Raw genomic sequence first — 27,855 nt, 5'->3', positions numbered from 1 at the left:
GTTTCAAACATTGTAACAAATACAGACGCTAAACAAAACTGCAGAAACCAGCTTTCAGCTGACTGGGATCTCAGAGCTGGAGTTGATAGAGAGTTTCGAGAACTGAAACAAACCAGATACCTGCTTTCAGGAGCGGAGACCTAAGAGCTGGAGCCTCAGAGCTAAAGCTGGCCCAGAATAAAAAGAAAAAAAGGAGCAGTTGGGAGCTTCAGTCCCAGCCTGAAAACAGCCCTCAGCCCCTCACCCAGACTGGCCAGGCACCTCAGTGGGGACCCCTACCCTGATCCAGGACACCCCTCAGGGCAAACCAGCCGGCCCCACCCATGCACCAGGCCTCTATTCTATATCGTAAAAGGGTAATATGCCTCCCAGCACTGGGATCAGCGGAGCCACGAGGCCTCCCGGCACCGGGATCAGCGAGACAGGGGGCAGCGCCCAAACCCCCTGATCGCCCTGCAGCTCTGTGTGTGACAGGGGGTGGGGCCACAACCTCCCTATCCGCCCTGCTCTGTTCGTGACAGGGGAAGGTGCCCCAACCCCCTGATCGGCCCTGCTCTGTGGGTGATAGAGAGCAGTGCTACAACCGCCTGATCCGCACTGCTCTGTGTGTGACAAGGGGCTGTGTGCCAACTCCCCTATTGGCCCTACTCTGTGAGTGATAGGGGGGAGCTCCTCAACCCCCTGATGGGCCCAGCTCTGTGCGTGACAGGGGGGAGCTCCCCAACCCCCTGATGGACCCTGCTCTGTGCGTGACGGGGGGGAGCTCCCCAACCCCCTGATGGGCCCTGCTCTGTGTGTTACAAGGGGCAGTGCCCCAACCCCCTGATTGGCCCTGTTGTGTGCGTGACGAGGTGGCGCCACAACCTCCCCATCGACTCTGCCTTGAGTGTGACAGGGGGCGGTGCCCCAACCCCCCAATCGGCCCTACCCTGAGTATGACTGAGGGTGGCATCACAACCTCCCAATCCACTCTGCTCTGTGCATGACAGGGGACGGCACCCCAACTCCCCAATCGGCCCTGCTCTGAGCCCAACCAGGGGCTGCACCTAGGGATTGGGCCTGCCCTCTGCCACCCGTGAGCAGGCCTAAGCCAGCAGGTCGTTATCTCCCAAGGGGTCCCAGACTGCGAGAGGGCACAGGCCGGGCTGAGGGACCCCCCCCCCCAAGTGCACAAATTTTTGTGCACCGGGCCTCTAGTATATATATAAAAGGCTAAGTGTCCATCCATCCAACCAGTAGCTATGATGTGCACTGACCACCAGGGGCAGATGCTCAATGCAGGAGCTGCCATGATGTGCACTGGCCACTTAAAAATAAATGGCACCAGGGACCTGGCGCTGCCAACAAACCAACACTCGGCTTCCCCCAAATGGGACACAGGCCCCGCCGCACCACCATGGAGCAACAGCCCACCAAATCGCAGCCATCACTGCCGAGACCCCATGGCGCAAAATGCGGCCCACAGCCCAGCCCAGAAATAGTTGTTGTGGGTGCCAGGTAAAGACATCACGTAGCAACATCCAGCTTCCTCTCCTTAGTGACTAGCCTCCTTGGAGTTTCTTCAGCCCAGGAACACGACTTCCTTTATAGCCAGGTGCAAACATTTTACAGTTTAACCAAATGTCTGTGAAGTGTTTTCCCATGCCTCATCTCATTTGATCCTCACAGAAGTCCTGGAGTAGGTAGATAGGAGACTTGAGGGAATCCTATTTTCTTTTCATTAGCCGGAAAATGGAGATTTAGAAAGTTTAGAAACTTGACTCAACTGAAAAGAAGAAATGGTGGACCTTGAAAATGACCAGTTTTTCTCGCTGCACAGAATATAGTCAGACACTGCTGCAGTTAAATATTTTACCCTTTGTTCTTCCTGCTTGATCTACAATAATAATCTGCTTCATGTTGATATTTACTGCTGTGTTGCTGACAGTTACCTAAAAGAGAAGTTGGGATGCTTCACTGGGCTGGAGAAAGTTTAGCTAACTCAGAAATCAGGTCTAATTAAACAAGTTCTAGCTACACTAATAGAAGACAAACATGCAAATTGACTGTATCTTCACTATGCCTTAAGCCTCGCCCACCAGCCAATCAGAGTGACTATATGCAAATTAACCCAACCAAGATGGTAGCTGGCAGCCACGGAGCTGGAGCAAGCAAGAGGCTTGGTTGCCCCAGTGATAGAGGAAGCCAAGCTTCCCACCTGCCGCGGCCGGCTCTGAGCTCCACTCAAGGCAACAAAGTTTCAATTATAGAAGATAAATAAGCCCCAGATACCTGCTTTCAGCCAGCTGTGGCCACGGAGCTGGAGCAAGCAGGAGGCTTGGGTTGCCCCTGGCGATGGAGGAAGCCAAGCTTCCCGCCCACCCTGACCGGCTCTGAGCTCCACTCAAGGCTACAGAGTTCCAATTATAGAAGGTAAATAAATTCCAGAATAAAAAAATAAAGAAAAAAAGGAGAGGCTGGGAGCTTCCATCTTGGGGGGGCTTGGCCAGACTGAAAATGGCCCTCAGCCCTCACCCAGACTGGCCAGGCACCCCAGTGGGGATCCCCCCCACCCTAAAGGGGGTGTGGCCAGCCTGAAAACAGCCATCAGCCCCTCACCCAGGCTGGCCAGGCACCCCAGTGGGGACCCCCAACCTGAAGGGGGTGTGGCCAGCCTGCAAACACCCATCAGCCCCTCACCCAGGCTGGCCAGGCACCCCAGTAGGACCCCCACCCTGATCCGGACACCCTTCAGGGCAAACCAGCAGGCTCCCACCCATGCACCAGGCCTCTATCCTATATAATAAAAGGGTAATATGCAAACTGACCCTAACAGCAGAACGACGGAATGACTGGTCACTATGACACACACTGACCACCAGGGGGAAGATGCTCAGTACAGGAGCTGCCCCCTGGTGGTCAGTGTGCTCCCACAGGGGGAGCTCTGCTCAGCCACAAGCCAGGCTGATGGCTGCCAGCACAGTGGTGGTGGCAGGAGCCTCTCCCGCCTCCTCAGCAGCACTAAGGATGTCCAATTGCAGCTTAGGTCTGCTCCCTGCTGGTAAATGGACATCCCCCGAGGCTGCTGGGCTGCCAGAGGGATGTCTGACTGCCAGCTTGGGCCCAATCCCCCCAGGGAGTGGGCCTAAGTCAGCAGGTGGACATCCTTCGAGGGGTCCCAGACTGCAAGAGGGCATAGGCCGGGCTGAGGGACCCCCCCCCCCAAGTGCACAAATTTTTGTGCACCGGGCCTCTAGTCTATATAATAAAAGCCTCAGTGACCATTACAGCACAATAACTGGTCGCTATGATGCTCTCTGATCATCAGGGTGCAAATGCTCAATGCAGGAGCTGCCCCCTGTAATCAGTGTGCTCCCACAGGGAGAACGCCACTCAGCCAGAATTTGGGCTCATTGCTGGCGAGCACAGCACAGCAGTGGACTGTGAGAGGGCACAGGCCAGGCTGAGGGACACCCCCCTCCCCAGTGGACGAATTTTGTGTACCGGGCCTCTAGTAAGTATGTAATTACTCAATATAGAACCACTAGGTATGAGTTTAGCTATTTTACTTTTAACAAATTCAGTAGGACATTGAGATCTTGGAGATTATAGTAGGTAATGGAAAGGTAATTTGTGTTTATTTTTGTATTGCTATGTCCTATCTTTTTTTGTTTGTTTTTACATATATATATATATATATATATATATATAAACATATACTAGAGGCCCGGTGCATGAAATTCGTGCACTGGGGGGTGGAGGTTCCCTCAGCCCAGCCTGCCCCTCTCACAGTCCGCGAGCCCTCGGTGGATGTCCTACTGATGGCCACAGTCTGGCAGCAGGGGCTCGAAGCAGGCGTTCCGTGTGTGTGTGTGTGTGTGTGTGTGTGTGTGTGTGTCTGCTGGGGGCCTGCCCCCAGCCACACCATGGAGGCTTGAAGCAGGAGCCCCTCTGTGTTGATCTCTCAGGCTCCTGGCCACCACTGCATGTTGTACTCTCCCTTGAGCTATGGCCAGGATGGGGGTGCTGCTTGCAAGCCGGGCTTTCCTGCTCCAGGATCTCCATGGCGACGGGGGAGCAGGCCCAGCTGGGGGCTGTCCACAGGCCAGGCTTTCCCGCTTCCAGGTCTCCATGGCAACCGGGGAGCAGGCCCAGCTTGGAGCTGCCCTCAGGCCAGGCTTGCTCTCCTGTTCCCGGATCCCCATGGCAACCAGGGAGCAGGCCCAGCTGGGGGCTACCCGCAGGCCGGGCTTTCCTGCTCCTGGATCAGGCCCAGCTTGGGCGCAGGCCGGGCTTTCCTGCTCCATGATCAGGCGCAGCTGGGGGCTGCCTACAGGCCTCACTTTTCTACTTACCATTGGCCGGATCACCACAGCGACCCAGGGCCCAGCAGCACGTTCCTGCTCTCCAATAGTCATAGGGTCCCGGCTGGGGGTGGGGCTTAGCAGTGCGGGGCTTAGGCGTCACGGGAGTCCCAGCTGGGGGCTCAGGTGGCACATAGGGGTCCCAGCTGGGGGCGGGGCTTATGCCCCGCTCTCCAGGGCTGCACATGGTGCCCTGATGGCAGCTCACGCTGTCCTGCCCTGCCTGTAGTATAGGATAGAGGCCTGGTGCACGGGTGGGGCCCGGCTGGTTTGCCCTGAAGGGTGTCCCGGATCAGTGTGGGGGTCCCGCTTTGGTGCCTGGCCAGGCTGATGGCTGTTTTTAGGCTGCCCACACCCCCTTTAGGCTGGTGGTCACCACTGGGGTGCCTGCCCAGTCTGGATGAGGGGCTGAGGGCCGTTTTCAGGCTGGCGGATGACTGAAGCTCCCAGCCTCTCCTTTTTTTCTTTTTTCTTTTTTTATTCTGGGATTTATTTACTTTCTATGGCTGTCACTGGAGCTGAGAGCCGGCTTTGCTCTGAGTCCGGCTCCAGCTTGAGGCCTCGGCTGCTTAAAGCAGATATCTGGGCTTTGGTTAGCTTCTATAATTGAAACTCTGTTGCCATCATTGCCACTCTAAGCTCTGAGCCCTCTGCTAGCTGAAAGCAGCTATCTGGAGCTTGTTTAGCTTCTATAATTGCAACATTGTTGCATCCGGAGCTCAGAGCTGGGCTGCCGCAGGCTGGGAACCTTGGCTTCCTCCGTCACTGGAGCAAGCAAGCCTCCTGTTCGCTTCAGCTGCCTGGCTGCCGGCCGCCATCTTGGTTGGCAGTTAATTTGCATATCCTGCTGATTAGCCAATGGGAAGCATTTGGGGGTATGGTCAATTTGCATGTTTCTCTTTTATTAGATAGGATATCTTTATTGATATTCACAGAGAGGAAGGGAGAAGGATAGAGAGTTAGAAACATTGATGAGAGAGAAACATCGATCAGCTGCCTCCTGCACATCCCCTGCTGGGAATGTGCCCGCAACCAAGGTATATGCCCTTGACCGGAATAGAACCTGGCACCCTTCAGTCCAAAGGCCGACGCTCTATCCACTGAGCCAAACCAGTTAGGGCCTGTCTTTGTTTTTTAATTGAGAAACAAATATTCAAAAAATAAATTCAAAAGAGTACATAAAATATAAAATACACAGTTTAAGGAATCATTTTAAGATAGCTATTTGTATCACCAGCTCTCAAATCATTAGAACACTTACAGCAGCCCAGAAACTCCCCTTGTAGTCCCTTCCAAATCAACCAGCTTCTCCCCACATAGCTTCTGGCAATAATACTACCCTAGTTCCTGTGATAACTATGTCATTTTTAATTCTTTTTAGTGTTACCACCTATGTCCGCACTTAATGCCATTTATACTTTTTGATGGTTTTGAACTTTTATGTAAGTGGAACCATAGTGTATTCTTCTTGGCTGCTTCTTTCATTGAACAAGGGATTCATTCATGTTGTTGCCTGTAGCTATACTTCATTCATCATCATTGTTGTATAATTTAACTTTGCAATAACATACCACAATTTATTCATTCTATTGACTGCAGACAATTCTGATGTTTTTAGTTTGGGGCAATCACAGTTCCCAATGAACATTATTATATGTATCTCCTAGTGCAGGTATAACTTAGGAATAGGATTGCTTTGTCATAGGGTATTTATATCTTAAATCTTATTAGATAATAACAGTTTTTCCTGAGCAGTAGAGATGTCCTGTTTCTCAACTATGCATACATGAAACACAGTTTATTTTTGTATTATTACTTATTAATTATTGTATTATTTTTTCATACAAGCAACTGTAAACCTACTTTTGCCCTGCTCTGTGTATATGTCTATCCATATATGTTTCTGAATTTTTTGGCTCCTTTTCTATACTTGTGCTATCTATTGTCTTCATCACTATAACAAATATATTGTTTTTTATATTTGGCAGAACTAGTCCTTGTTGTTCTGTAAGACTGTCTTGGCTATTCTTAGCTCTTTGTATTTTCACTTCTCAAATTTCTATTTGCAAATATGGAAATCTGTCACTCTTACAGTTTCCAATTGTCTTGCTGTAATTTTCAGTCTTTTATCTACCTGAACATGAAAACCATTATTTTATAGTCTGTGTTTAATAATTCCCAAAACTGAAATTCTCTTGGTCTTGTTTTTATTTTTCTTTTGTTTCTGCCAATCCTCATTTCTTATATTTTTGTGTGTCTTTCTATTTTTTAATGTATGCCAACACTATATTTGAAAAAATTGTAGAAATAATTTGATGCCCAGCATGATCATTTTCATCCTCCACAGAATTTTTTCATACGCTCTACCAGATACTTGGGCACTAGTAGTTTGGGATTATTTTTACCCAGTTTTAGAAACTGAGATTTTTCTGAGTTATTCATGTCACTCAGAGCTGAACTATAGACTGTAGTAGTGCTCTTTCTTCCTGTTAACCCTTACTCCTACAATCCAGAAGGGTTGCAAAGTGTGGGCTGGGGTTAATAGGGCCCCCACCTCTTGGCTGGCACTAGACTCAACCTTTGAATCCCTACCCCTTAGCTGTGCTCAGCTTCTCAGTGGACTCTTACTTACAAATTTTCCAAAGCTCTCAGGGAACAAGTGATCCCATACAAAGGGTTCACCTTAATGAAGTTCTATTTCTCCCAAATATTAGCCTGATAATTATTCACTGACAATTCTGATGCCTTCCCAACATTTTTAAAATATATTTTGTCCAACTTCTTTAAATATTCTCAAATAAGAATTTTAAACCAAATTTACCTAGCCACTTTATTTCTTAACTGTTAATTAGTGTAAAATATAATTGATTTCTTTGTATTGCTTCTGTATCTGGAAACTTACTAACTCTAATGATTCTTATAATTATTTGTAAATTCTTTTGGACCACCTATATAATCTTGAAAGAGGGACAGTATTTAGTCTTTTTTTAAGATTCAAATTTTGTTTTTGTTAATCTTCTCTGTTGTATGTTACTTTTCTTTTCCATTATTTTCTGCTTTTATCAATATTGCTTAGTTTTTTCCTATTTTCTTTAGGGTTTTTTTACTATTCTTTTTTTCTAACTTCTTGAGATGAATGCTTACTTCATTCGTTTTCAGCCTATCTTCAAACATATTCATTTAAAAGTTATAAATATCTCTATATTACTATAATATTTTATACTTACATTATATCATACTCTAGTCGCTGTTGTAGCCACATTCCACAAATTTTGATATATATGCAGGGTGTGACAAAAGTAGGCTTATGGTTGTAAGTATGCAAAAATAGTTTATTCTTGTATTATTATTAATTATTGTATTATTTTCCATATGAATAATTGTAAACCACTTTTGCCCCACCCTGTGTATGTATGTGTATTTATTTATTTATTGTTAATATTTAAAATATTTTCTATTTTTCATTAGGAGTTCCTCTTTGACTCTTGATTTTTTTTAAGATAGTGTTTCTTCATATCAGCCTAGAGTTTGAATTTTGGGGCTTTTTAAATCCAATTTGATAATTTTTATCTTCTAACTGGAACACTTAGGCCATTTATATTCCATGTAATTACTGATAGATTTATTTCTGCCATATTGTATGGGGATTTTCTGTTCGGTGATTGTTTTTCTCTAATTTCTTACCTTTTAAAATTTGTATTTACTTAGTTTCTTTACTCCATTTATTGCCAATTCTCTCAACTCTAGACACCCTTTGGTATTCTGCAGTTTTGGAAAGTACATTTTTCCTTTGCCATTAGGCTTCCTTTAGGTTCCATAAATAGCTCTAGAAGGTGACTAGAATGCTGGACAAAGGGAGAAGAGACTTTTACTTTTACCCTTGCCATTTGCTTCCTGATGTCAGCATGCTTTTCTGCCAGTGGTTGTGGTTGGCTTCTAGGCACTAACTCTTCTCTGGCACTCTGCAGGGTATCTCATCTCGGCTTCCAGTTCTAACAATCTCACCCTCTGCCCTTTAGTGTTGTGTGCCTTGCTGACATTTTCAGTACTACCAAGACCTATTTAACCAATTCCTTAGGTTAAATTCTTTCTTAATATAAATGATATAGTTTCCCTTTTCCTAAGCTGTACACCTTTTTTTCTTTACTAGTTTAGTAGCTTTTGTCTTTTGATAATTACTTTATTTTACAACATGCATATACAGATTAAGACTAAAGTGAGTCATTGTCTTTACCTTTTTGCAGATTATTATAGTTTCTGAAAATGGCCACAGCAATATTTCCAATCTCACATGCTCATCTAGAAGCTTGTCACACACTCCCAACCCCCATCAAGAGACAGAGTCTATTTCAACTTCCTTTGAACCCAAACAAAATTTTTTTACTGCCTCAGCTAATACACACTGAGTGGCCAGATTATTATGACCACCTGATGTTTGTAGGCAAATTAGCTATAATTTCCCACTGAAGTTGCTAGAGGGCCAGATCATTATAAACGTCTGAATAGCACAATATACCTAAGTATCATTGCTGATCAACTTCATCCTATCATGTTGATGGTGTATCCCAATGGAGATGGCTTCTTCCAACAAGACAATGCACCATGCCACGGTGCTTGTATTGTGCAGGAGTGCTTTCAAGAACATGAGGGAGACTTTACCTTGCTTAGGTGGCCCCCATAATCACCAGATCTCAATCCAATTGAGCATTTGTGGGACAAAGTTAAAAGAGCCATCAGGCAGCTGGTTCCACAATCATCAAATCTCACAGAACTGGACAGTGCTATTCATCAGGCATGGTGTCAGATTCCTCGCATCGCCTTTCAACATCTCGCGGAGTCAATGCCAAGAAGAATCACCACAATATTGAAGGCAAAAGGTGGCTCAATAAAGTACTGATAGGGTGGTCATAATAATCTGGCCGGTCATAATAATCTGGCCACTCAGTGTAACAGAATGCAGCATATGTAGCACTGTATGATTTCCAAGGTTAGGTCATAGAGGCTTTCTCTTGGCTCTTCCTTTCTTGCTTGCTGACTCCCTCTTTGAAAGTTTAACCTTGAAATCCAGTCATCATGCTGTGAGGTAGCCTAAACTAGCCCACATGGAGAGAACAGCCCCAACCTACTACCATCATCAGGTGTCAGGCGTATGAATAAGCAAAACTTTCAGACGAGATTGGGTGCATTCAGGGTGGTATGGCTGTAGACTGTAAGCAAAACTTTCAGATTTGCTGTGCCCTTCCAATTACCTGACCCACAAAAATCCATGAACACGGATTGTTTATGCAACTAAGTTTTGGGATTATTTATTATGCTGATGTAATAACTAGAATAATGCTCTAATTTCTACTTGAATACTATAGTCATATTCTATTTCTGTTATGCATTTTAATTCTGTTATCTTTTAATTCTGCAAAACTTTATTTTGCTTATAGAATCAATGTTTTATTTACCTACACAATATCACTTTCTTTGCTCTTTATTCTGTTTTGTAACTCAGGCTTGTCATCTGGGATACATTTCTATTGGGAATGTTTCCTTCAGAGTTTTAATTTGTGAAAGACTACTCTGGCATATTTGCTCATGATTCTTTTGTATGAAAAATCTTTATTTTGCCATCATTCTGCAAATATATTTTTGCTAAATGTAAAATTCGAATTTGATGTTTATTATCTTTCAGCACGTTGAAGATATTTTTCTACTCTCTTATGACTCCCCCTGTTGCTGTTTAGTCAGCTGTCAGGCTAAATATTAGATCTTCAGAGAAATCTCTTCATCTGCATTTCTTTTATGCAATTTAATTATTGTGTGTCTGGATATAGATTTTTTTTATTAATCCTGTTCGGGGTTTGTTTGTGTGTGGTTTTTTTCCCAGCTCTTTGAATCTAGATTTGTGTCTTTGGTTAGTTCTGGGAAAGTCCCAGTTATTTGTCTTTTACACTTATCAAGATTCATAAAAATGGTTTCCCCATTTTATTTCATGCAGTATGTAGATGTTTCTTCAACTTCTCTCTTTGCCCTTCTATCATGGGTTCTTGGCCTAGAAATTGTGGGTGGAAAATCTTGATTAAATAAAGATCCAATATCGAGGAAAAGGGCAGTTTTTGATTTGCAGCATGAATTAATTTTCCTGCTTGTACTTGAAACATTGGTGTGGTGTGTTTAATAAATGTAAGTTAATTAAATACTGAATAGTTAGATGCTTTTTTAATTCTTATTTTATCCTTGACTTATAGCTTAGTTCCTAATAAATTTTTCTCTAGGGAGCATTTTTTTCCTTGCTGGTTAGCTTAATATCAGTTACCTATCCTATCATATTTTTAAGTGGTTTTTAATTTCTGAAGTTGGGAAAAATACATTGAGGTAATATCTTTATTCTGATTCTATCATTGCTCTTGCCTTTTATGTCAAGAGAACGCTGAATGCTGACATGTGTTAACACAAAACAAAATCTCATTTATTTTTAATAGTATTTCTTTGTAAACACCTTAACTTTCTCCAAGCCTCCTGATTTTAACCCTTAGGGCTTTACAACTTCCATTTCCCAATTCAAGGCAACTTAAAGCCAAGGGCTCAAGTATTCCTACTGTACCCCACTCAGCTATGAGCCCAAACTCCTGAAACAATTTAGGGCTCCCCAGTTTTCGTAAAACTTCAGCACTGTTTGTCAAGATAGGTTTTGGCCTTTTGTAATTTTTCTTAGAAAGTCCTATTTCCACTCACATTTACTGCTCCAGTTCCCCCTTCTATTACCTTTCTGCTTTTGAAAGAAAAGTATGTCATTCTACAGAAGATAGTCTAATTATTTGAGTCTCTCTCCATGTGTCCCTCTAATTCCATCAGTTCATGTTATTTTAAAATCTGAAATGCAGGGGAGTTGAGTAATTTGGCCTGATCCCAAAACAGACTGAACCAGTTCTATTTCTAAAAGTATTGGAATTTTACATGAATAGCCCATTTTGTCATCCCTTTCCATTTCCTATTTTTTCCACTCCTGCTCTGAAGATGGCCCCCTAGTCCAGGTGCTGCACTGTAGCTGTGGCAGCATGAGCGCCTAAAACCCCAAGAGAACTCATCCTTCTGTCAGTTCTCCCTGAACTGATCTACAGATTTAACAAAATCCAAATCAAAACCCAGGAGGACTTCTGTAGGTAACAAGTTCATTCTAAAACTTATTCTGAAAAGCAAAGAAACTAGACTAGACCAAACAATTTTGAAAAGAACAAAGTTGGACTTGTACCTCCTGATACCAAGAATTACTGTAAAAATATAGTAATCAAGATAGCATGATATTGGCAAAAGGGTAGATAGGAACATAGATAAATGGAAAGCGATTCATAAAAATATGATCATTGATTTTTTTACAAAGATGCAAAGGTGATTTAATAAATAATGGGTGATTTTTTTAAACAAATGTTGCTGAACATTACATGCCTAAATGCCAATAAAATTAACCTTGATGCATCTCTCATACCTTAAGCAAAAATTAATTGCAAGTGAATCATAGACCTAAATGTAACACATAAGACTATAACACTTCTCAGGGGGGAAAAAAAAGGAAAAAAAATCTTTGCGGTTTTGGTTAGTCAGAGAGTTCTCAGATACAACACTAAAAGTAAGGAAAAGTTGATAATTTATACTTCATCAAAACTGAAAACTTCTGCTCTTTTTTACTTATTAAAATAATAAAAAACAAACAAACACAATATTCACAAATTACATATTTGACAAAGGACCTGTTTTTAGAACATGCACAGAAGTATCAAAACTCAGCCACAATCAAACAACCCAATAAAAATATGGACAAAAGACTTAAACAGAGAAACCAAGATGGCGGCATAGGCAAAAACCGGAAATTGCTGCCTCACAAAACCACTTCAAAAATACAACTAGCCCTGGCTGGTTTGGCTCACTGGATAGAGTGTCGGCCTGGGGACTGAAGGGTCCCAGGTTCGATTCCAGCCAAGGGCATGTACCTTGGTTGTGGGCACATCCCCAATAGAGGGTGTGCAGGAGGCAGCTGATCGATGCTTCTCTCTCATCCATGTTTCTAACTCTCTATTCCTCTCCCTTCCTCTCTGTGAAAAAATCAATAAAATATATTTTTAAAAATATACAACTAAAAGACAAAACAGACATTATCCAGAACCACAGGAAGGCTGGCTGAGTGGAAATTCTACAACTAGAAGGAAAGAGAAAAGCACGCTGAGACTCTGAGGAGGTACAGAAGTAAAGTGCAGAGGTACGGAGGCTCGAGCACACGCTGAAAGGGGCTGGCACCTGAGGACGCCAGTGTCTTTTACAATCGGGAGGGAGGCACCAGCTCCCGACGGCCCTGACTCCAGTTCCGGGTGAGTCTCTGGGGACCCAGACTCATACGGGGAGAAACTGGACTGTCTGGCAGCGGGCAGAACTTGAGGGCGGCTTTCTCTCAGAAGTGCTTGCAGCGATTACCAGGACACTGAGACCCGGGGCCTCTTAGGGCAGGACTGATGATCAGCCATAGCTGTTTGCTCCACCCTGTTAATTCCCTGAGACCCTGCCCCACCCAAGCTGTGCACAGAGGCTTTTGCATATGAATGGGCTGGCCCTTTGAGATCTAAAATTACCTAACAAACTGCAGCTGGGTCAGAAAGACCCAGAACATCCAAAAGAAGGCCCAAGGCCCCACAGCAGCTTGCATTGCTTCACAGCTGGGCCTCATCTGGGCAGCTCCAAAACCCAAACAAAGAAGAGGAACCTGCAGATCTCTCTGTAGCTCCTGCTGGGTAGCCTCAGGCAGAGGCTAAATTAGCACCTCCATAGAGATCCAAGACCCTGTGTACCCAGTGGTCAGATTGGGACCATCCAGATTATAACTCCTCAGATCCATAAGGGACACACTCAGGGGGCAGACTCAGTGAGCACCAAAGCCCCACTGAAGCAAGTCTTGCCCCAGAAGGGTGTCTTCAGCACAGAAGTTCTCCCAGTGTAGACACAGCTGATTCTCAAAGACAATTGGCCTGGAGGTCAATTCCTCCCAGGGATACCTACAACAATCAAGACTTAACTACAACAAGACTGTGCACACAGCCCACAAAGGGATGTACCAAGAGTGTCCTCCTCAGGTAATTGGGGAGGCTGAGCCACTGGGCCCTATAGGACACCTAGCACACAAAGCCACTCTATCAACACAAGGAAGCATAAAAAATGCGGAGACAAAGAAACAGGTCACAAATGACAGAGATGGAGGAAAGCAAACTACTGGATATAGAGTTCAAAACCACAGACAGTTATAAGGTTTTTTCAAGAATTTTCTAGAAACCGCCGATAAATTTAGTGAGACCCTTGAGGATATGAAAAAGAACCAACTAGAAATTAAGCATACACAGACTGAAATAAAGAATATTATACAGAGGTCCAACAGCAGACAAGAGGATCCCAAGAATCAAGTCAAAGATTTGAAATACAAAGAAGTAAAAAACACCAATCAGAAAAGCAAAAAGAATCCAAAACTGTCAAGATAGTGTAAGGAGTCTCTGGGACAACTTCTAGCGTCCCAATATCTGAATTATAGGTGTGCCAGAAGAAGAGAGAGAGCAAGATATTGAAAACCTATTTGAAGAAATAATGACAGAAAACTTCCCCTATCTGGTGAAAGAAATAGACTTACAAGTCCAGGAAGCGCAGAGAATCCCAATCAAAAGGAATCCAAAGAGGACACATCATAATTAAAATGCCAAGAGCAAAAGACAAAGAGAAAATCTTAAAAGCAGCAAGAGAAAGACAGTCAGTTACCTACACGGGTGTACCCATACGACTATCAGCTGATTTCTCAACAGAAACTATGCAGGCCAGAAGGGAGTGGCAAGAAATATTCAAAGTGATGAATAGCAAGAACCTACAACCAAGATTACTTTACCCAGCAAAGCTATCATTCAGAATTGAAGGTCAGATAAAGAGCTTCACTGCTAAGAAAAAGCTAAAGGAGTTCATCACCACCAAACCAGTATTATATGAAATGCTGAAAGGTATTCTTTAAGAAGAGGAAGAAGAAGAAGGTAAAGATGAAAATTATGAACAACAAATACATATCTATCAACAAGTGAATCTAAAAATCAAGTGAATAAAAAAATCTGATGAACAGAGTAACCTGGTGAATATAATACAATCAGGGGCATAGAAAGGGAGAGGACTGACAATTCTCGGGGGGGCGGGGGGGGAAGGGGTGTGGGGGGTGTCGGAAGAGACTGAACAAAAATCGTGCACCTATGGATGAGGACAGTGGTGGGGGTAAGGGCAGAGGGTGGAGTGGGAACTGGGTGGAGGGGATCTATGGGGGGAAAAAAGAGGAACAACTGTAATAATCTGAACAATAAAGATTTATTTTTTAAAAAAAAAAAAACTTAAACAGATATTTTACCAAATTCAGGATATGATTGACAAAACATGAAAAAATGCTTAACATAATCATTAGGGAAATACATATTAAAACCACAGTGAGACCACTATATACTTACAAGAATCTTTTCTCTCTTTTTTTTTAATGACAATAAGTGCTGGTGAGAATGCAAATAGAACGCTCAAGATATGGATAGCAGAGATGCAAAAAGGACCATTTGTGAGAAGAGTTTGGCAGTTTTATATAAAGTTATACACACACTATCCTTAGAGATTTATCCAGGTGAAATGAACACTTATGTTCACACAAAAATCTTTATAATAATATTCATATAGGTTAATTAATAATTTCCCAAAACTGGAAACCCTAATACATTTAAATTGGTAGGTAGATTAAAAAAAACTGGTATCTCCATACAGTGAAATACTATTCAGCTTTAAAAAAAGGAACAAGGTATACATGCTATACTTGTGTGGATCTAGACATTATGATGAGTGAAAGAAATCAGTGTCAAAAGATTCCATACTGTGATTCCATACTGTGATTCCATTTATATGACATTCTGGAAAATGCAAAATTATAGGAATGGAAGACATCAGTAGTTGCCAGAGATTGACAATAAAAAGGGCTGAGTACACCCAACTGGTGTGGTGCAGTGGTTGAGCACTGACCTATGAACCAGGAGGTCACGGTTCAATTTCCAGTCAGGGCACATGCCTGAGTTGCTGGATCGCTGGTGCCGGGAGATCAATGATTCTGTTTCATCATTGATATTTCTCTTTCTCTATCCCTTCTCTGAAATCATCTTCTATAATAATAAAAAGGTAATATGCTAATTAGACCGGACATCTTCCAGACATCATTCTGGATGTCCTTCCTGATGAAGCTGGGGCCCAAGGGAAGCCAGCCTGGGTCCAGGGTGCTTGAGGCAGCCAGAGGAGGGAAGCCCGGGTCCCGGGTGCTGGAGGGAAGCCAATGCCAGCAGCCGGGGGAAGGAAGGCCTACTCTTGCACAAATTTTTGTGCATCGGGCCTCTAGTAAAAATGTTTGATTTTTTTAAAGCTTAAAATTGGTAAATTTTAAAGAGAAAGGGCTGACTACAAAGGAACAGCATGAAGGCAATTTTTGAGGTGATAGAACTTTATGTGTCTTGATTGTGGTGGTGGTGGTTGTCAAAACTGGTAGGACTATACACCAAAACAATTGTTGTATGTAAATTAAGTAATTTTTAAAAGAAAGAAATATAGTCCCTATACATAAAACATCACACTTGGAATTATTTATTCACTTCACAGCTTCTGTATAAAAAGCTCCAACAAGGCAGATCCTCCGTGTGGTTTAGTTCATTGTCATTTTGTTACAATGTTGATGCGGTGCTGTAGGAACTTAAGTTTTGTTTATGTCAATTAGCCGATGATAAAATTGGCTTTATTAAACATTTTTTTTTGCTTAAAGTGCAGACCCTGGCAACAACTTTCATGAGGACTTTCTGAATTTTATTCTCAGTACTAAGGATTTCTAGCCCAAGGACATGTAGCTACCCTTCTCTCCTTTAATTGCTCTGAGACCTCGTGTGAGAGCCTAAGCTCAAGGCTTAGAGACCAGGTGAAAAGCCTGGTTCAGTCCAAATTGCTGATGCACAGAATCCTGAGCAAATAAAAGGTTTGTTGATTTAACCACCATGTTCTAGGGGTGCTTTGTTTCACAGCATGTTTTGGGGGTGGTTTGTTACATAGCATTAGGTGACTTCACAATTTATGAAGGAGGTCAATTACATTGGATTCCCCTCCCCACCATCCTATTTTTTCTATTTATTTTAGAGATGTTACAGGAAATCCTTCGGTCTCTGGAAAAGAAGGGGGAGGGGGGAGCATTATTAGTATTAATAGCTCATTCCCAGAGGTTTCTGTTAGATAGTATTTACCTGCATAAAGCCCAGGTAATGTATTATGCTGGCCATATCTATAGCCATGTGTTCATCCCTTGTGCTTAGGCTTTAAGAGAAATGCTCAGATATTAATGTACAGAGAAGAGCAAGATGAGAGTGAGAGTGCTGAAGGAACCAATAATTTATAGATGACAGACTGGGGGGAGAGGGACATGTGGCTAAACCCTGTGTTGTCTCAAAACCAGAAATTGAGTTAATATGTAGAAGTTGAAAGAATGTTTCATAGTCAATACTAAGGAAAAATTCTCTAGTATGAGAGCTTACCAAAAGTGAACTGTGCTGCCTCAAAAATCAGTGAGGTGACTATAATTAGAAATTTTCAAACAAGCTGAATGATCACATCTGAGAGTTGGTTTCTGTACTGAGTGCAGGTGATTCCTATAATAGTAAAACACTGTACTGGATAATTTTCTAAAGTTCCTTTAGATTGAGTTTTTTTTTTTAATATATTTTATTGATTTTTTTTTTTTTACAGAGAGGAAGGAAGAGGTTAGACAGTTAGAAACATCGATCAGCTGCCTTCTGCACACCCCCTACTGGGGATGTGCCTGCAACCAAGGTACATTCCCTTGACCGGAATCGAACCTGGGACCTTTCAGTCCTCAGGCCAACGCTCTATCCACTGAGCCAAACCGGTTAGGGCAAGAGTTTTTTGTTTGTTTGTTTTTTAATTATTTGGCATCACAAAATTTATAGCCATATTTTAATACTTAACACATTTTTAACTTGCTGGCCCCCTTTTTCTATATATATAGTCCTCACTCAAAGATACGTTTTTATTGATTTGAGAGAAAGAGAGAAGGAGGGGGAGAGAGAAAGAGAGAGAAACATTGATTAGTTGCCTCCCATATGCGCCCCCAAATGGGTATCAAAACCGCAACCTCTTGGTGTACGGAATGATGCTCCAACCAACTGAGCCACCCAGCCAGGGCAAACTTGCTGCCCTTTTAATTAGGGAGATTTTCTAGATATGCCCGGATACAGGTAGCCAAAGTTTTTTTTCTCATAATCTGTAGGAACAGGGACTTGTTTTGATAACTGAATCCAAACAAGCTGGGAATATTTTTATCTCTCCTGCTTACAGCTTCTCAAGTGACCATGTATCAAGGATTGTTTCAAAGGATGGAGAGAAACTCACAACCAGCCTATCCTTCTCTGCCAAAGAAAAAAAAAAGTACAAACAGGGCCAGTTTCATGGTCATGTGAACTGTACACTTTTATAGGGTCCCATGCTTGGTTTAACAAATTCTGTAGTTAATTCTGGCTACTATCTATAATCTTTATCTGTAGTTTCTTGCTATTCACCCACTCCTTGTTATCTTGCAGTCTGACTTCTCCCTTTATGGTTGAATAAGACCTCTCTCGGGTCATCTACTGCCCTATGGCCAGTTCCCATGGTCTTTCTTTCATCCTCACCCATTCGCCCATTTTAATGTGCCTAAAGCATTTGGCACTGTTGACAGACCCTACCTTTAAGTTTCCTCTTTGGTTTACATGACTATATCATGGTTTTCTTCTTATCTCTGAATTTGATAAAGCCAAGTAGAATAATGCAATAAAGTTAATAGTTATAGCACATGTCTCAGGGTTTTTCTGTAGAATGGGCCCATCCTCTATCCACCAGGATATAGTGGTACTCCCTTATTTTCACAGGGTCAGTAACAAAACAATTTCTAAATGGGTAAATTTAAAAGCAGAACTACAGTCCTACCTAGTAGATATTACAAACCATATACAGGGTTTGGTTTTGTTTGGCTTTGCTTTCCTTAATATAGAGATTAAATGAAGAACATACCAAGGTTTTCATCAGTTGAATATATAAATGGTCGTAAATTTCCTCGAGTCTCCTTCATGAAATAATCAATGACGCTAAAAAGGTTTGGAAGTGTTACCTGTATAAAGAGAGAGAGAAGGCTCAGTGTCTCCTGTGTAAAGATAGAGGAAGAGAAAGCTCAACTAAAAGTTAATGGAGATTAACTGTGTATTCTCTGGCCTCCAGAAAATCGTATCCATACCTCACTTCAATGGCTTACTGAATGGCTTTGTCTACCCATGCATTTTATTTCTCCTTTATAATCATAGCTGATTTCCTGCTGAAGTATTACCCCTTTCCTATTGGATACGTTTTGATGGACAATCATTAGGTACTCTTTGCTCTTCCCCAGTTTTTGCATGAGAGTGTGGCTCAAGTTAGGTCAGAAATGCTCCATTCCCGAAATTTGAACTAGAGTAGAACAAGGAAGGAGAGTAGATCTCTAATCAGATGATGTTTATTATAGGTAACTGCTTCCTAGTCCCTGCTTTTCTAGCCTTCCAGTCATCGATGTTCGTACATTTAATTTTGCTTCATTTGACTATAGTTGGTTTCTTCTGCTTGAAACAAACTGAAATTAGCATTTTAATATCATTGTAATAGGATAATTTGCTTGGCTAGGCATAACTGCAATGCATTGCTATTATGTGTATTTTTGTACAAGTAAAATCAGATTAAAGCTGAATATCCTTAGTAACCTTGAAGAGGAAAAACATTTTTCAGAAAGTGACAAATCTGGTTGAGGGGTAGGGTTTGGGGAGTGTGGAAGGTGAAAGAATAATTCAGACTATTAGCTTTCCTTATACTGAGAACTGTTTGGGCTAATGACAGATAAATGTGCCCCATTCACCACTTGCAAAGACATTATTTTTCCTGACCATTGCTTCCATTCACTTGGCTATTTGTGTTACCCTTCAGCAATATAGTTCTCTGCTTCCTTCATTCGAATTTTTGAAAACTCCCAATCAGGCATGGACATGAGAATGGAGAAGCTCTGGGAAGCATTTATAGCAACAATTTATGTGGGGTATATGAATCAGCAGCTGCCTTTCTTATGGCAAAGGTCACTACTGTACTCTAAGGGTTATGGTCAAAACATAAATTCAACCATACTGACCCTTCTCTGTTTGATCAACATAATGGGCATGGAGAGGCAGGAGAGTTAGCTCAATTTTAGAAAATATATTGTCAATATCTTCAAGAACCATAGGTTCCATTTAAGTGATAGTACTTTCCTGGTCCATTCTTTCCATCAACTCAGCTAAGATCACATGCCTATCTTCCCTTTTTTTTCAGCATCCTGAACCATAGGTCATGTTACTATAATCTCATTGATTGAGACCAGTGTACCAGTAAATACCCATTTTTCCACCTGTACAACAAGGTAGTGATGAAGAATAAATAAATGGCATATGTAAAGTACTAGCTCTGCCTAACAGAATATGTAGTGGTTATGATATTACTAGAGGCCCAGTGCACCCCGATCAGGACAGGCTGGCCAGGGGGAGGGGACATGGGAGGTTGACCAGCCGACCCGCTCCCATCAGGCCAGTTGGCTAGCCGCAGTGTGTGTCATAGCGACCAGTCATTCCGCTCGTTCTGGTCCAGTCGTTCTGGTTGCTTGGCTTTTATATAGAGATATCATTAGCCCCATGATAAGTTTATTGGGGTAGAAGAGGGGTTACAGACAAAGACAAACCCCTTTTTTTAAAAAATTATATTGGTTTTTTGAGAGAGAGGAAGGGAGACAGAGAGAGAGAGAGAAAGAAAGAAATATTGATTTGAGAGGGAAACATCAATCAGCTGCCTCCTGCACTCACCCTACCAGGTATCAAGCTGGCAGCCTGGTGATATGCCCAGATCAGGAACCATACCAGTAACCTTCTGGTGCATTGGATGACGTCCAACCAACTGAGTCCTACCAGCCAGGGCAAAACCCTTTCTTTACTCTTATGTTGCTATTAAGAGGAAGATTTCTGAAATTCTGCATGGTGGGTATTAGAGGACTAAGCATTCACAGCTGTTTTTCCCATTAGAAATAAGCACATTGAAGAAAGCCCAGAAATACACCCATGCCTATATGGTGAATTAATGAAAGGAGGCAAGAATATCCAATTGGGTAAAGCTAGTCTATTCAATAAATGGAGTTGAGAAAATGGACAGATACATGAATGAAACTAGATGACCTTCTTATATCATATGCAAAAATAAACTCAAAATGGATTAGAGAGTTAAATGTAAGACCTGAAACCAAAAAACCCCTAGAAGAAAACATAGGCAGTAAACTATCTGACATTGCTCTTAGTAATATATTTTATTTTTATATATCTCCTTGGGCAAGGGAAACAAACAAACAAAAATAAACAAATGAGACTACATCAAACAAAAATGTTTTTGCAGAACAAAGGAAACCATCAACAAAACAAAAAGACGGCCTACCTGTTGGGAGAAAATATTTGCCTATAATACATTCAATGAGGAGTTAATATCCAAAATTTATAAAGAACTCATACAACACCACCAAAAAAACCCAACCCAATTAAAAATGGACAGAGGACCTGAATAGACACTTCTCCCAAGAGGACATAAAGATAGCCAATAGACATATGAAACAATGATCAATGTCAGTAATCATCACAGAAATGCAATTAAAACTACAAGATATCAATCACCTCACACCTGTCAGAATGGCTATCATCAATAAACCAACAACTGTTGGTGAGGATGTGGAAAAGGGGGAACCCTCATGCACTGTTGGTGGGAATGCAGAGTGCAGCCACTGACTATAGGAACACAGTATGAAAGTTCCTCAAAAAATTAAATAGAACTACCTTATGACCCAGCAATTTCACTTCTGGGTTTTTATCTGAAGAAATCCAAAAACTAATTTAAAAAGATATTTGCATCCCTATGTTCATTCCAGCAGTATTTCAAATAATCAGGATAAGGAAGCACCCCAAATGCCCATCAATAGATGATTGGATAAAGATGTAGTACATATATACAATGCAATATTTCTCAATCATAAAAAAGAAATCTTACCATTTGAGAGAGCATGGATGGACCTAGAAGGTTTTATGCTAAGTGAAATAAGTCAGACAGAAAGACAACATAATGATTTCACTTACATGTGAAATCTAAAGAACAAAATAAAGAAACAAAATAGAAACAGGCTCATAGATACAGAGAACAAACTGATTGTTGCTAGATGAAGGGGGAGGTAGACTGTGGGGTTGGGTGAAAAAGGTGAAAGGGATTAGAAAGTACAAATTGACCTGGCCGGTGTGGTTCAGTGGTTGAGCATCAACCCATGAATCAGAAAGTCAAGGTCCAATTCTTGGTCAAGCCACATGCCTGGGTTGTGGGATTGATCCCCAGTAGGGGGTGTTCAGGAGACGGCCAAGCAATTATTATTCCCCATTATTGATGTTTCTGTATCTCCCTTGCTCTCTCTGAAATCAATTTAAAAAAACAAAAACACTAATTTTTAAAAAATTATTAAAAAGTACAAATTGATAGTTATAAAATAAGCATGGGGATGTAAACTACAGCATAGGGAATATAGTCAACAATGTTGTAATAACTGTGTATGGTGCCAGGAGGGTACTAGACATATCAGGGGTATCACTTTGTAAAGTATATAAATATTTGACCATTATGCTGTTCACCTAAAAGTAATATAAAATAATATTGAATGTCAACTATAATGAAAAAATAAAATTTAAAAATATAAGCACATTGAAATACTTAATTTGGAGGATGTAAAACAACTGATAAACAAAATATATTTCTCTCCCGGAAACAACTATAGTGATAAAGATTTACAGAAAAAGAAAAATGGAAAGAATTTTTAGCAGATTATCTTCTATTCTGCCTCATCCATCTGCTTTTGAATCTCATTTCTCACCCTTACACCTCAGGGCTCCTTGACATGACTGTTTTTTTCCAGCACTGTTCCTAGCCATGGAGTTTACTTTTCCACCTTTCTTTGTGTTCTATAAGGTAAGTGTGGGGCAGGGGGGAAAAGGAGACATGTGTAATACCCTTTGTAATACTTTAAGCAATTAAAAAAAAAAATAAGTAAATTTTTTAAAAAATCAGGTAAGTGTGGAAGGAAGCAGAAGAAAATTCATGAACAACAAGGAAATAGCTACTTACAGGTTTTTCCAGTTCAATAGTGTAGCTTTTTCCTACCCTCATCACTTTGTAGTGCTTGATTCTTGGCATGCTAAAAATGGGGAAAAAAAGGTTAATATCCATTTGAGTATACTGTTGGGTCAAATCAAACTAAAGTGAGTATAAAATATCACCTGTATAGTAAAACCTATGTTTTAATGACTAGGGGGAAAAATGGTTGGGTTTTTTGTTTTTCTATTTACCTGGTTCTTTATATATATTCTTTTTGGGGAGTTATATGCTAGGTATATAAGAAACCTGGGCCATCAATTGGTTGGATGAGAAAAAATAATAGGGATAAATACAGGAATCAAGAACTGACAATCTTTTAGGCAGAATTATACTTTTAAATGCCTAAAACTTACAAAGTAGACATCATTATAAAATCCTAGGTGGGCATATACAAATCAAATACTTATTCTCTATATTAACAGAGAAATAGAAAGAACTACTGAAAGCAAATTACCCTTTACTCCAGTCAGAAAGCTCTCAATGACTATTCTTCCTGCTTGCTTATATATCATCTTGAACTTCGAGGTATGGAAAATGCTAGATGTTAGGTACTATATGAACACTTAGATGTGAGAATGCAAGTACAACAGATAAATCTTAATGTATTCCTCTTCTGTAGTCACATAGCACTCTAATACTAAATTTGTGCTATTTTATTGACTATGAATTGCTTAAGAACAAGAAGCACATTCTAGTCATTTTTTGTATTCCAGCTTCAGGCACACTGTATTTGTGAAACTGAATTTTAAAACTGTAGGAGCCCATCTCATAGTGCTATTTGCTAGAACTAATTTATACTGAGAGCATAAGTCAATGTCTATGCCAGTTAGTTTTGAACAACAGTATGTTTGCCTTGAATTCCCTTGATTCATATGGAAACAGTGTCAGCAGGACCAAGACTAGCTAATGTTGAAAAGTAAACAGCATTTATTGCACTGCCATTTGCCTGAAAGACAAAGTAATCCAACACCTGTCCGATTTACTGAAGCTGCTATAGCAAAAGTGTCTACCAGGTTAAGTTTTATCTGCAGAGCCTCCTACCTTTCTCATCCCTCATCCTCCATTTCCAGGTCACATTTCTCTAGGACTGAACTACACTTCTGTTCAAGGGACTCACCCTTTCCTCTTCTACTGTTACATTCAAATCTTCTCTCAATTGCATATCATGTTGGGAAACAGCTAATAACTTTATTCCAATGGTTTATTCTAGAGTTTTACTTTCAAAAAATGGGATAAAACTTAACCAACCCTCTCCCCTCCTAAAAAGGGGGAAAAGTAAAAAAAAAAAAAAAAAAGTATTTCTTAATGCTGAACCTTCAGGAATCAGTTACAGACTGCAGTTACAGGTACCCTCTGTTGGGATGGTTGGCTCTGGCTTTATCTTTATCCCTACCATGAAAATCAACCTTATAATCATACAGTTACATATGAAAACTCGCACCAAATCCATTTAGAATTCCTGTATTCCTATGTAATAAGTAATTATCATAACTTGGAAGATTGATAGAAAGCTTGAAGGACATGGCCTTTATAACTAGGAAGATCTAGGTTCACACTCTGGTCTTTTGTAAACTCTCTGAGCCTTCATTTCTTCATCTATAAAATGGAGATGGTAATGCCTTCGTGCTTAAGGCTGCGTTATGAATTATGTTTGAAAAGTCCTTTAAGTTAGTAATTTTTTTAAGTCTCAGCCTCTTCATTTGTTAAACATGGAAAATACTGTCTGTCTCTGTCTTTATTGTGCCTGAAGAAAATGTTTGTCAAGCACTCAACATGCACCCATAAATGGTACCCTATAAGTGGGGACAGTGATTGTGTTAGTAATAACCATCATATCATCATTATCGTCATTCATGGCAACCTGTGAAAGGAAAAGTAGCAAAGGTTAACAGGGTCTCTTGGAACTTCTGACTAACAGGACTAAGTTCTGAAGCAGGATGGTAGAAAAAAATTCCATTCAAGTCACTTAGGCTTTGACTCTTATTTTAGACCTTTGTTTTTCTTTCACATTTTGTTTTTCCAAAGGAATAAAGAAAGAGAGACAAAATGAGATTGACAAATTTGCTATATTGAAGTCTCATGTGTATGACCTCAAAAAGGAAGTAACCTGTCTTTAAAAAAGAATGTGTGGCCTTACATATGGTTATAAATACCTGTTCTTAGCTTTTGACCTCAATTTTTGCAAAGGAATGAATTTTGGCTAACTATTTGCTACTGCTTTCTTGGTCAATGGCTTTCCAAAGTGTATACTAGTATACTGCTAGCTTGCCACATAGTCATAATTATTTTTAGAAAGACCAAAACCATGAAGTTTGTTTTACGAATAGCTTTATGTCTTATGAATTCACACTCCATTGAGCTGGATAAAGGTGGATGATATTTTGCATCAAGAGAGGAGTCACCTGATAATTTGACATTGAATGACTTTTGCTTCTTCCTGTGAACTACAGTCTTCCCTCCCACAGCTGATATGTGAACAGATGGAGATAATTTTTACTTTCATGATATTTTGTAAACCAACTTGTCCTTTTTAGCTAGTGTTTAACCAGACACACTCATCTAAACTTCATAGCTGACCATTTCTCCTACAACCTGTAAGAGAATGAATTAGTTTTGTGGGTAACACAGGTGCTTCCTAATAGTCTAGATTTCTACCAAATCTTCACATGAAGCTCTGTAGTCAATTATACTACTCTCCACAATAGCTATCCTTTAAAATTAAGTAATCTGTTAAATAGACGATATTAAATCTGGGCATTCTAAAATATTAGAGAAGACATATAACTATATATATATGACTCATAAGGAAAATTTGTACAGTAACAGCTAAAACATGTTAACCATTTTCATGTTTTTCATGTTATAAACTATGCCTCAAAGTCTAAATAAGCTTATACTGACTACAGTATTAGAATGCTCTAGTTTAAGCATTCTATTTTACTCCTTGCTTTCTAAATATGAACTTTTTGGGTGAGGGGGTGATTAGTTTTATGAAATATTATATTCTTATGACCATCAGCTGTACAAAGTATGAACTATATGAATTCAAACTGGAAGTGAGTATCGTAAAATTAGAAACACATAACTTTGAAATGAACTCCTTTGCTCGACTCTTACGAGTTTAAATATAATACAAATATATGTATAAGCTGTGACATTAAGTTCATATCCTAGATATAGAAACTACTTGCATTTCGTCCAAAACCACATTTACAGCAGAAAAAACTATTTTTTCATAGCTCACTTGTACAGAAAGTACAGTGCAAAAGTTGGGCTAATTTAGACTACCTTACAAGAGATCCAGCTACTATACACAGTCTTTAAAGAGCTGTTAGGTATCAGGATTTTGTTTCATGCAGAATAGTAACATAGGGTTCACATGCAAATCAATAAAACAGCCAATCCAACCAAGAAAATAATATGAAGGAAACAGTTCATCATTCTCTTGTGTGATCTAGTTTACTTTCCAAGCAGTTAGATGGTTTCTTTTTTTAAAATCTGCAAGATAATTTTAATTTAGCTTTTTATATTTCATATTTTTAAAGTGGGAGTAAACAGTTAAAAACATTCTATATTTTATGTGATACTCAATTTCCTAAACCCTGGAAAAGGATAATCTCCTTAATCAGGATATACTAACAGAAAATCCAGGAGTTCTAAGTACACTGATATTTGATGGCCATTCATAATTTTTATTTATGTTGGATTTGCATCAAGATAGTCAATTAAATGATAAATAAATTATAACTGAACTATATTCATTGAAACTCATTCATTCCAAATGTTAGTCTATAATTGTTAAAAATAATACACCCAAAAGATTAAATTGACATAGATATTTATTGTGGAAAAGACACATGTGAATGCGTGCGTGCACATGCGCACATGACACACATTTTCTCTTACTTCACACACAGAACCAGATTTACCATCTAACATTCTTGCCACTATTCAGTGTACATGGCTAGTGTATACAGAGTAATTGGCAAGTGAATAAAGCTGATTGGACCATGGCTCATACTAGCCATGAAGCCATAATGTCCTAAGTTTAATTTTTTCCTGTGATTGTTTTCTTTTTACTGCCTTTCTTCATTGTCAATGTCTTCATATTTAATCTCTTTAGAGTTATTGATATTTATGGTAGATAGATTCATTGATATATTCTAGCTTTAGAAATGTAATAGAATAATACCCTCAGGAAAAAAAATAACAAATTCAAAAAACAGTTCTGTTTATGCTTTTTTGGGAATAAGAATCACTTATTGAATATTTTCATATGGGACAAAAGCCTTTATATGTAGATTATAAGTTGTGAAAATGTTAACTAAACTAGAGACCCTATTGCAATACAAATTTTCAGAGACTGAGAGCTGAAGTGAACCACCCTAGTTACACAGAAAAATCAACTTGTGCATGTAAATGTTACTTACTTTATCAAGCATAAACCGTTTCACCAGAAAGAAATTATTGACCTTGACAAAAGGCTCCTATGGTCCTTTTCATAGTCACTTCTTTACTCATCACACTCCAGTGGCCTCTCATGTCATTCAGAGTAAAACCCTCGTCCCCACAATGAACTGTAGGGTTTGCACATCAGTCCCTACCCCACCTCTGGAATCTCATCTCTTATCACTTTCTCCTAGCTCACTCCACTGCAATCACCAAGGCCTTTTCTGTTTCTTGAACAAAATAAGCCTCTCCTGCCTCTGGACATATGCACCTGCTGCCTGGAATGCTCTTGTCCCAGACACGGAGGTTTGTTCCCTCACTTCCTTGCGATCTCTGTTTAAATGCCAGTTAATGAAATAGGCCTTTCCTAAGCACTCTATATTAAAGCAACAGCAACTAGAAAAATTTTCTCTTTTTTTAAAATATGAAACACTAGGCAAGGGCCATGCTAATCTTTAATCTTCTCTGTATCATGCCAATTTTAGTGTATGTGCCACCAAAATGTGCACATAATTATTACCTCTGAGATTCCCATTTCCCTCATCCTGCTTTATTTTACTTTCATAAGCCTTATTACCTTATGTATGACATTTTTGGTTACGTATTTATTTATAGTCTGTGTCTCCCTGCAAGTATGTAAACTTCCTTAAACTAGGGATGTTGTTTTGCTCACTGCTGCATCCTCAGTTCCTAGAATATTACTTGGTTCATAGTAATTGCTCAGTAAATACTT

General features: G+C 40.4%; 1 protein-coding gene, 1 long non-coding RNA gene and 1 other non-coding gene across 5 annotated transcripts in view; 1 reads left to right on the top strand and 2 right to left on the bottom strand.

Moving 5' to 3' along the window:
- Window positions 1-10,171: 10,171 nt before the first annotated feature.
- STAP1 (signal transducing adaptor family member 1) overlaps window positions 10,172-27,855 on the bottom strand; it is a 42,488-nt gene continuing 24,804 nt past the window's right edge. For 2 of the 3 annotated variants that reach the window (XM_036335389.1, XM_036335400.1), the window contains 3 exons: window positions 22,644-22,713; window positions 18,468-18,564; window positions 16,383-16,570 (listed from right to left, as the gene is read on the bottom strand). In XM_036335389.1, the coding sequence (XP_036191282.1) occupies window positions 16,536-16,570; window positions 18,468-18,564; window positions 22,644-22,713 (202 nt within the window). In that variant the 3' untranslated portion in view covers window positions 16,383-16,535. Of the gene's footprint in view, window positions 10,384-16,382; window positions 16,571-18,467; window positions 18,565-22,643; window positions 22,714-27,855 lie in introns of those variants that run through there. The other variant, XM_036335409.1, reaches the window with a different exon arrangement.
- LOC118669306 lies at window positions 16,257-18,245 on the top strand. Its single transcript, XR_004971955.1, has 2 exons — window positions 16,257-16,386; window positions 17,757-18,245. It is a non-coding gene; the product is annotated as an uncharacterized LOC118669306 (long non-coding RNA).
- LOC118661535 lies at window positions 27,521-27,631 on the bottom strand. Its single transcript, XR_004969362.1, has one exon. It is a non-coding gene; the product is annotated as a U6 spliceosomal RNA (small nuclear RNA).

This window comes from Myotis myotis, unplaced genomic scaffold, assembly GCF_014108235.1.
Source record: "Myotis myotis isolate mMyoMyo1 unplaced genomic scaffold, mMyoMyo1.p scaffold_m19_p_1, whole genome shotgun sequence".
NCBI classification, from domain to species: Eukaryota; Metazoa; Chordata; class Mammalia; order Chiroptera; family Vespertilionidae; genus Myotis; species Myotis myotis.
The sequence above is the reverse complement of the archived record's forward strand: the minus strand, read 5'-3'. Positions and strand labels throughout refer to the sequence as shown.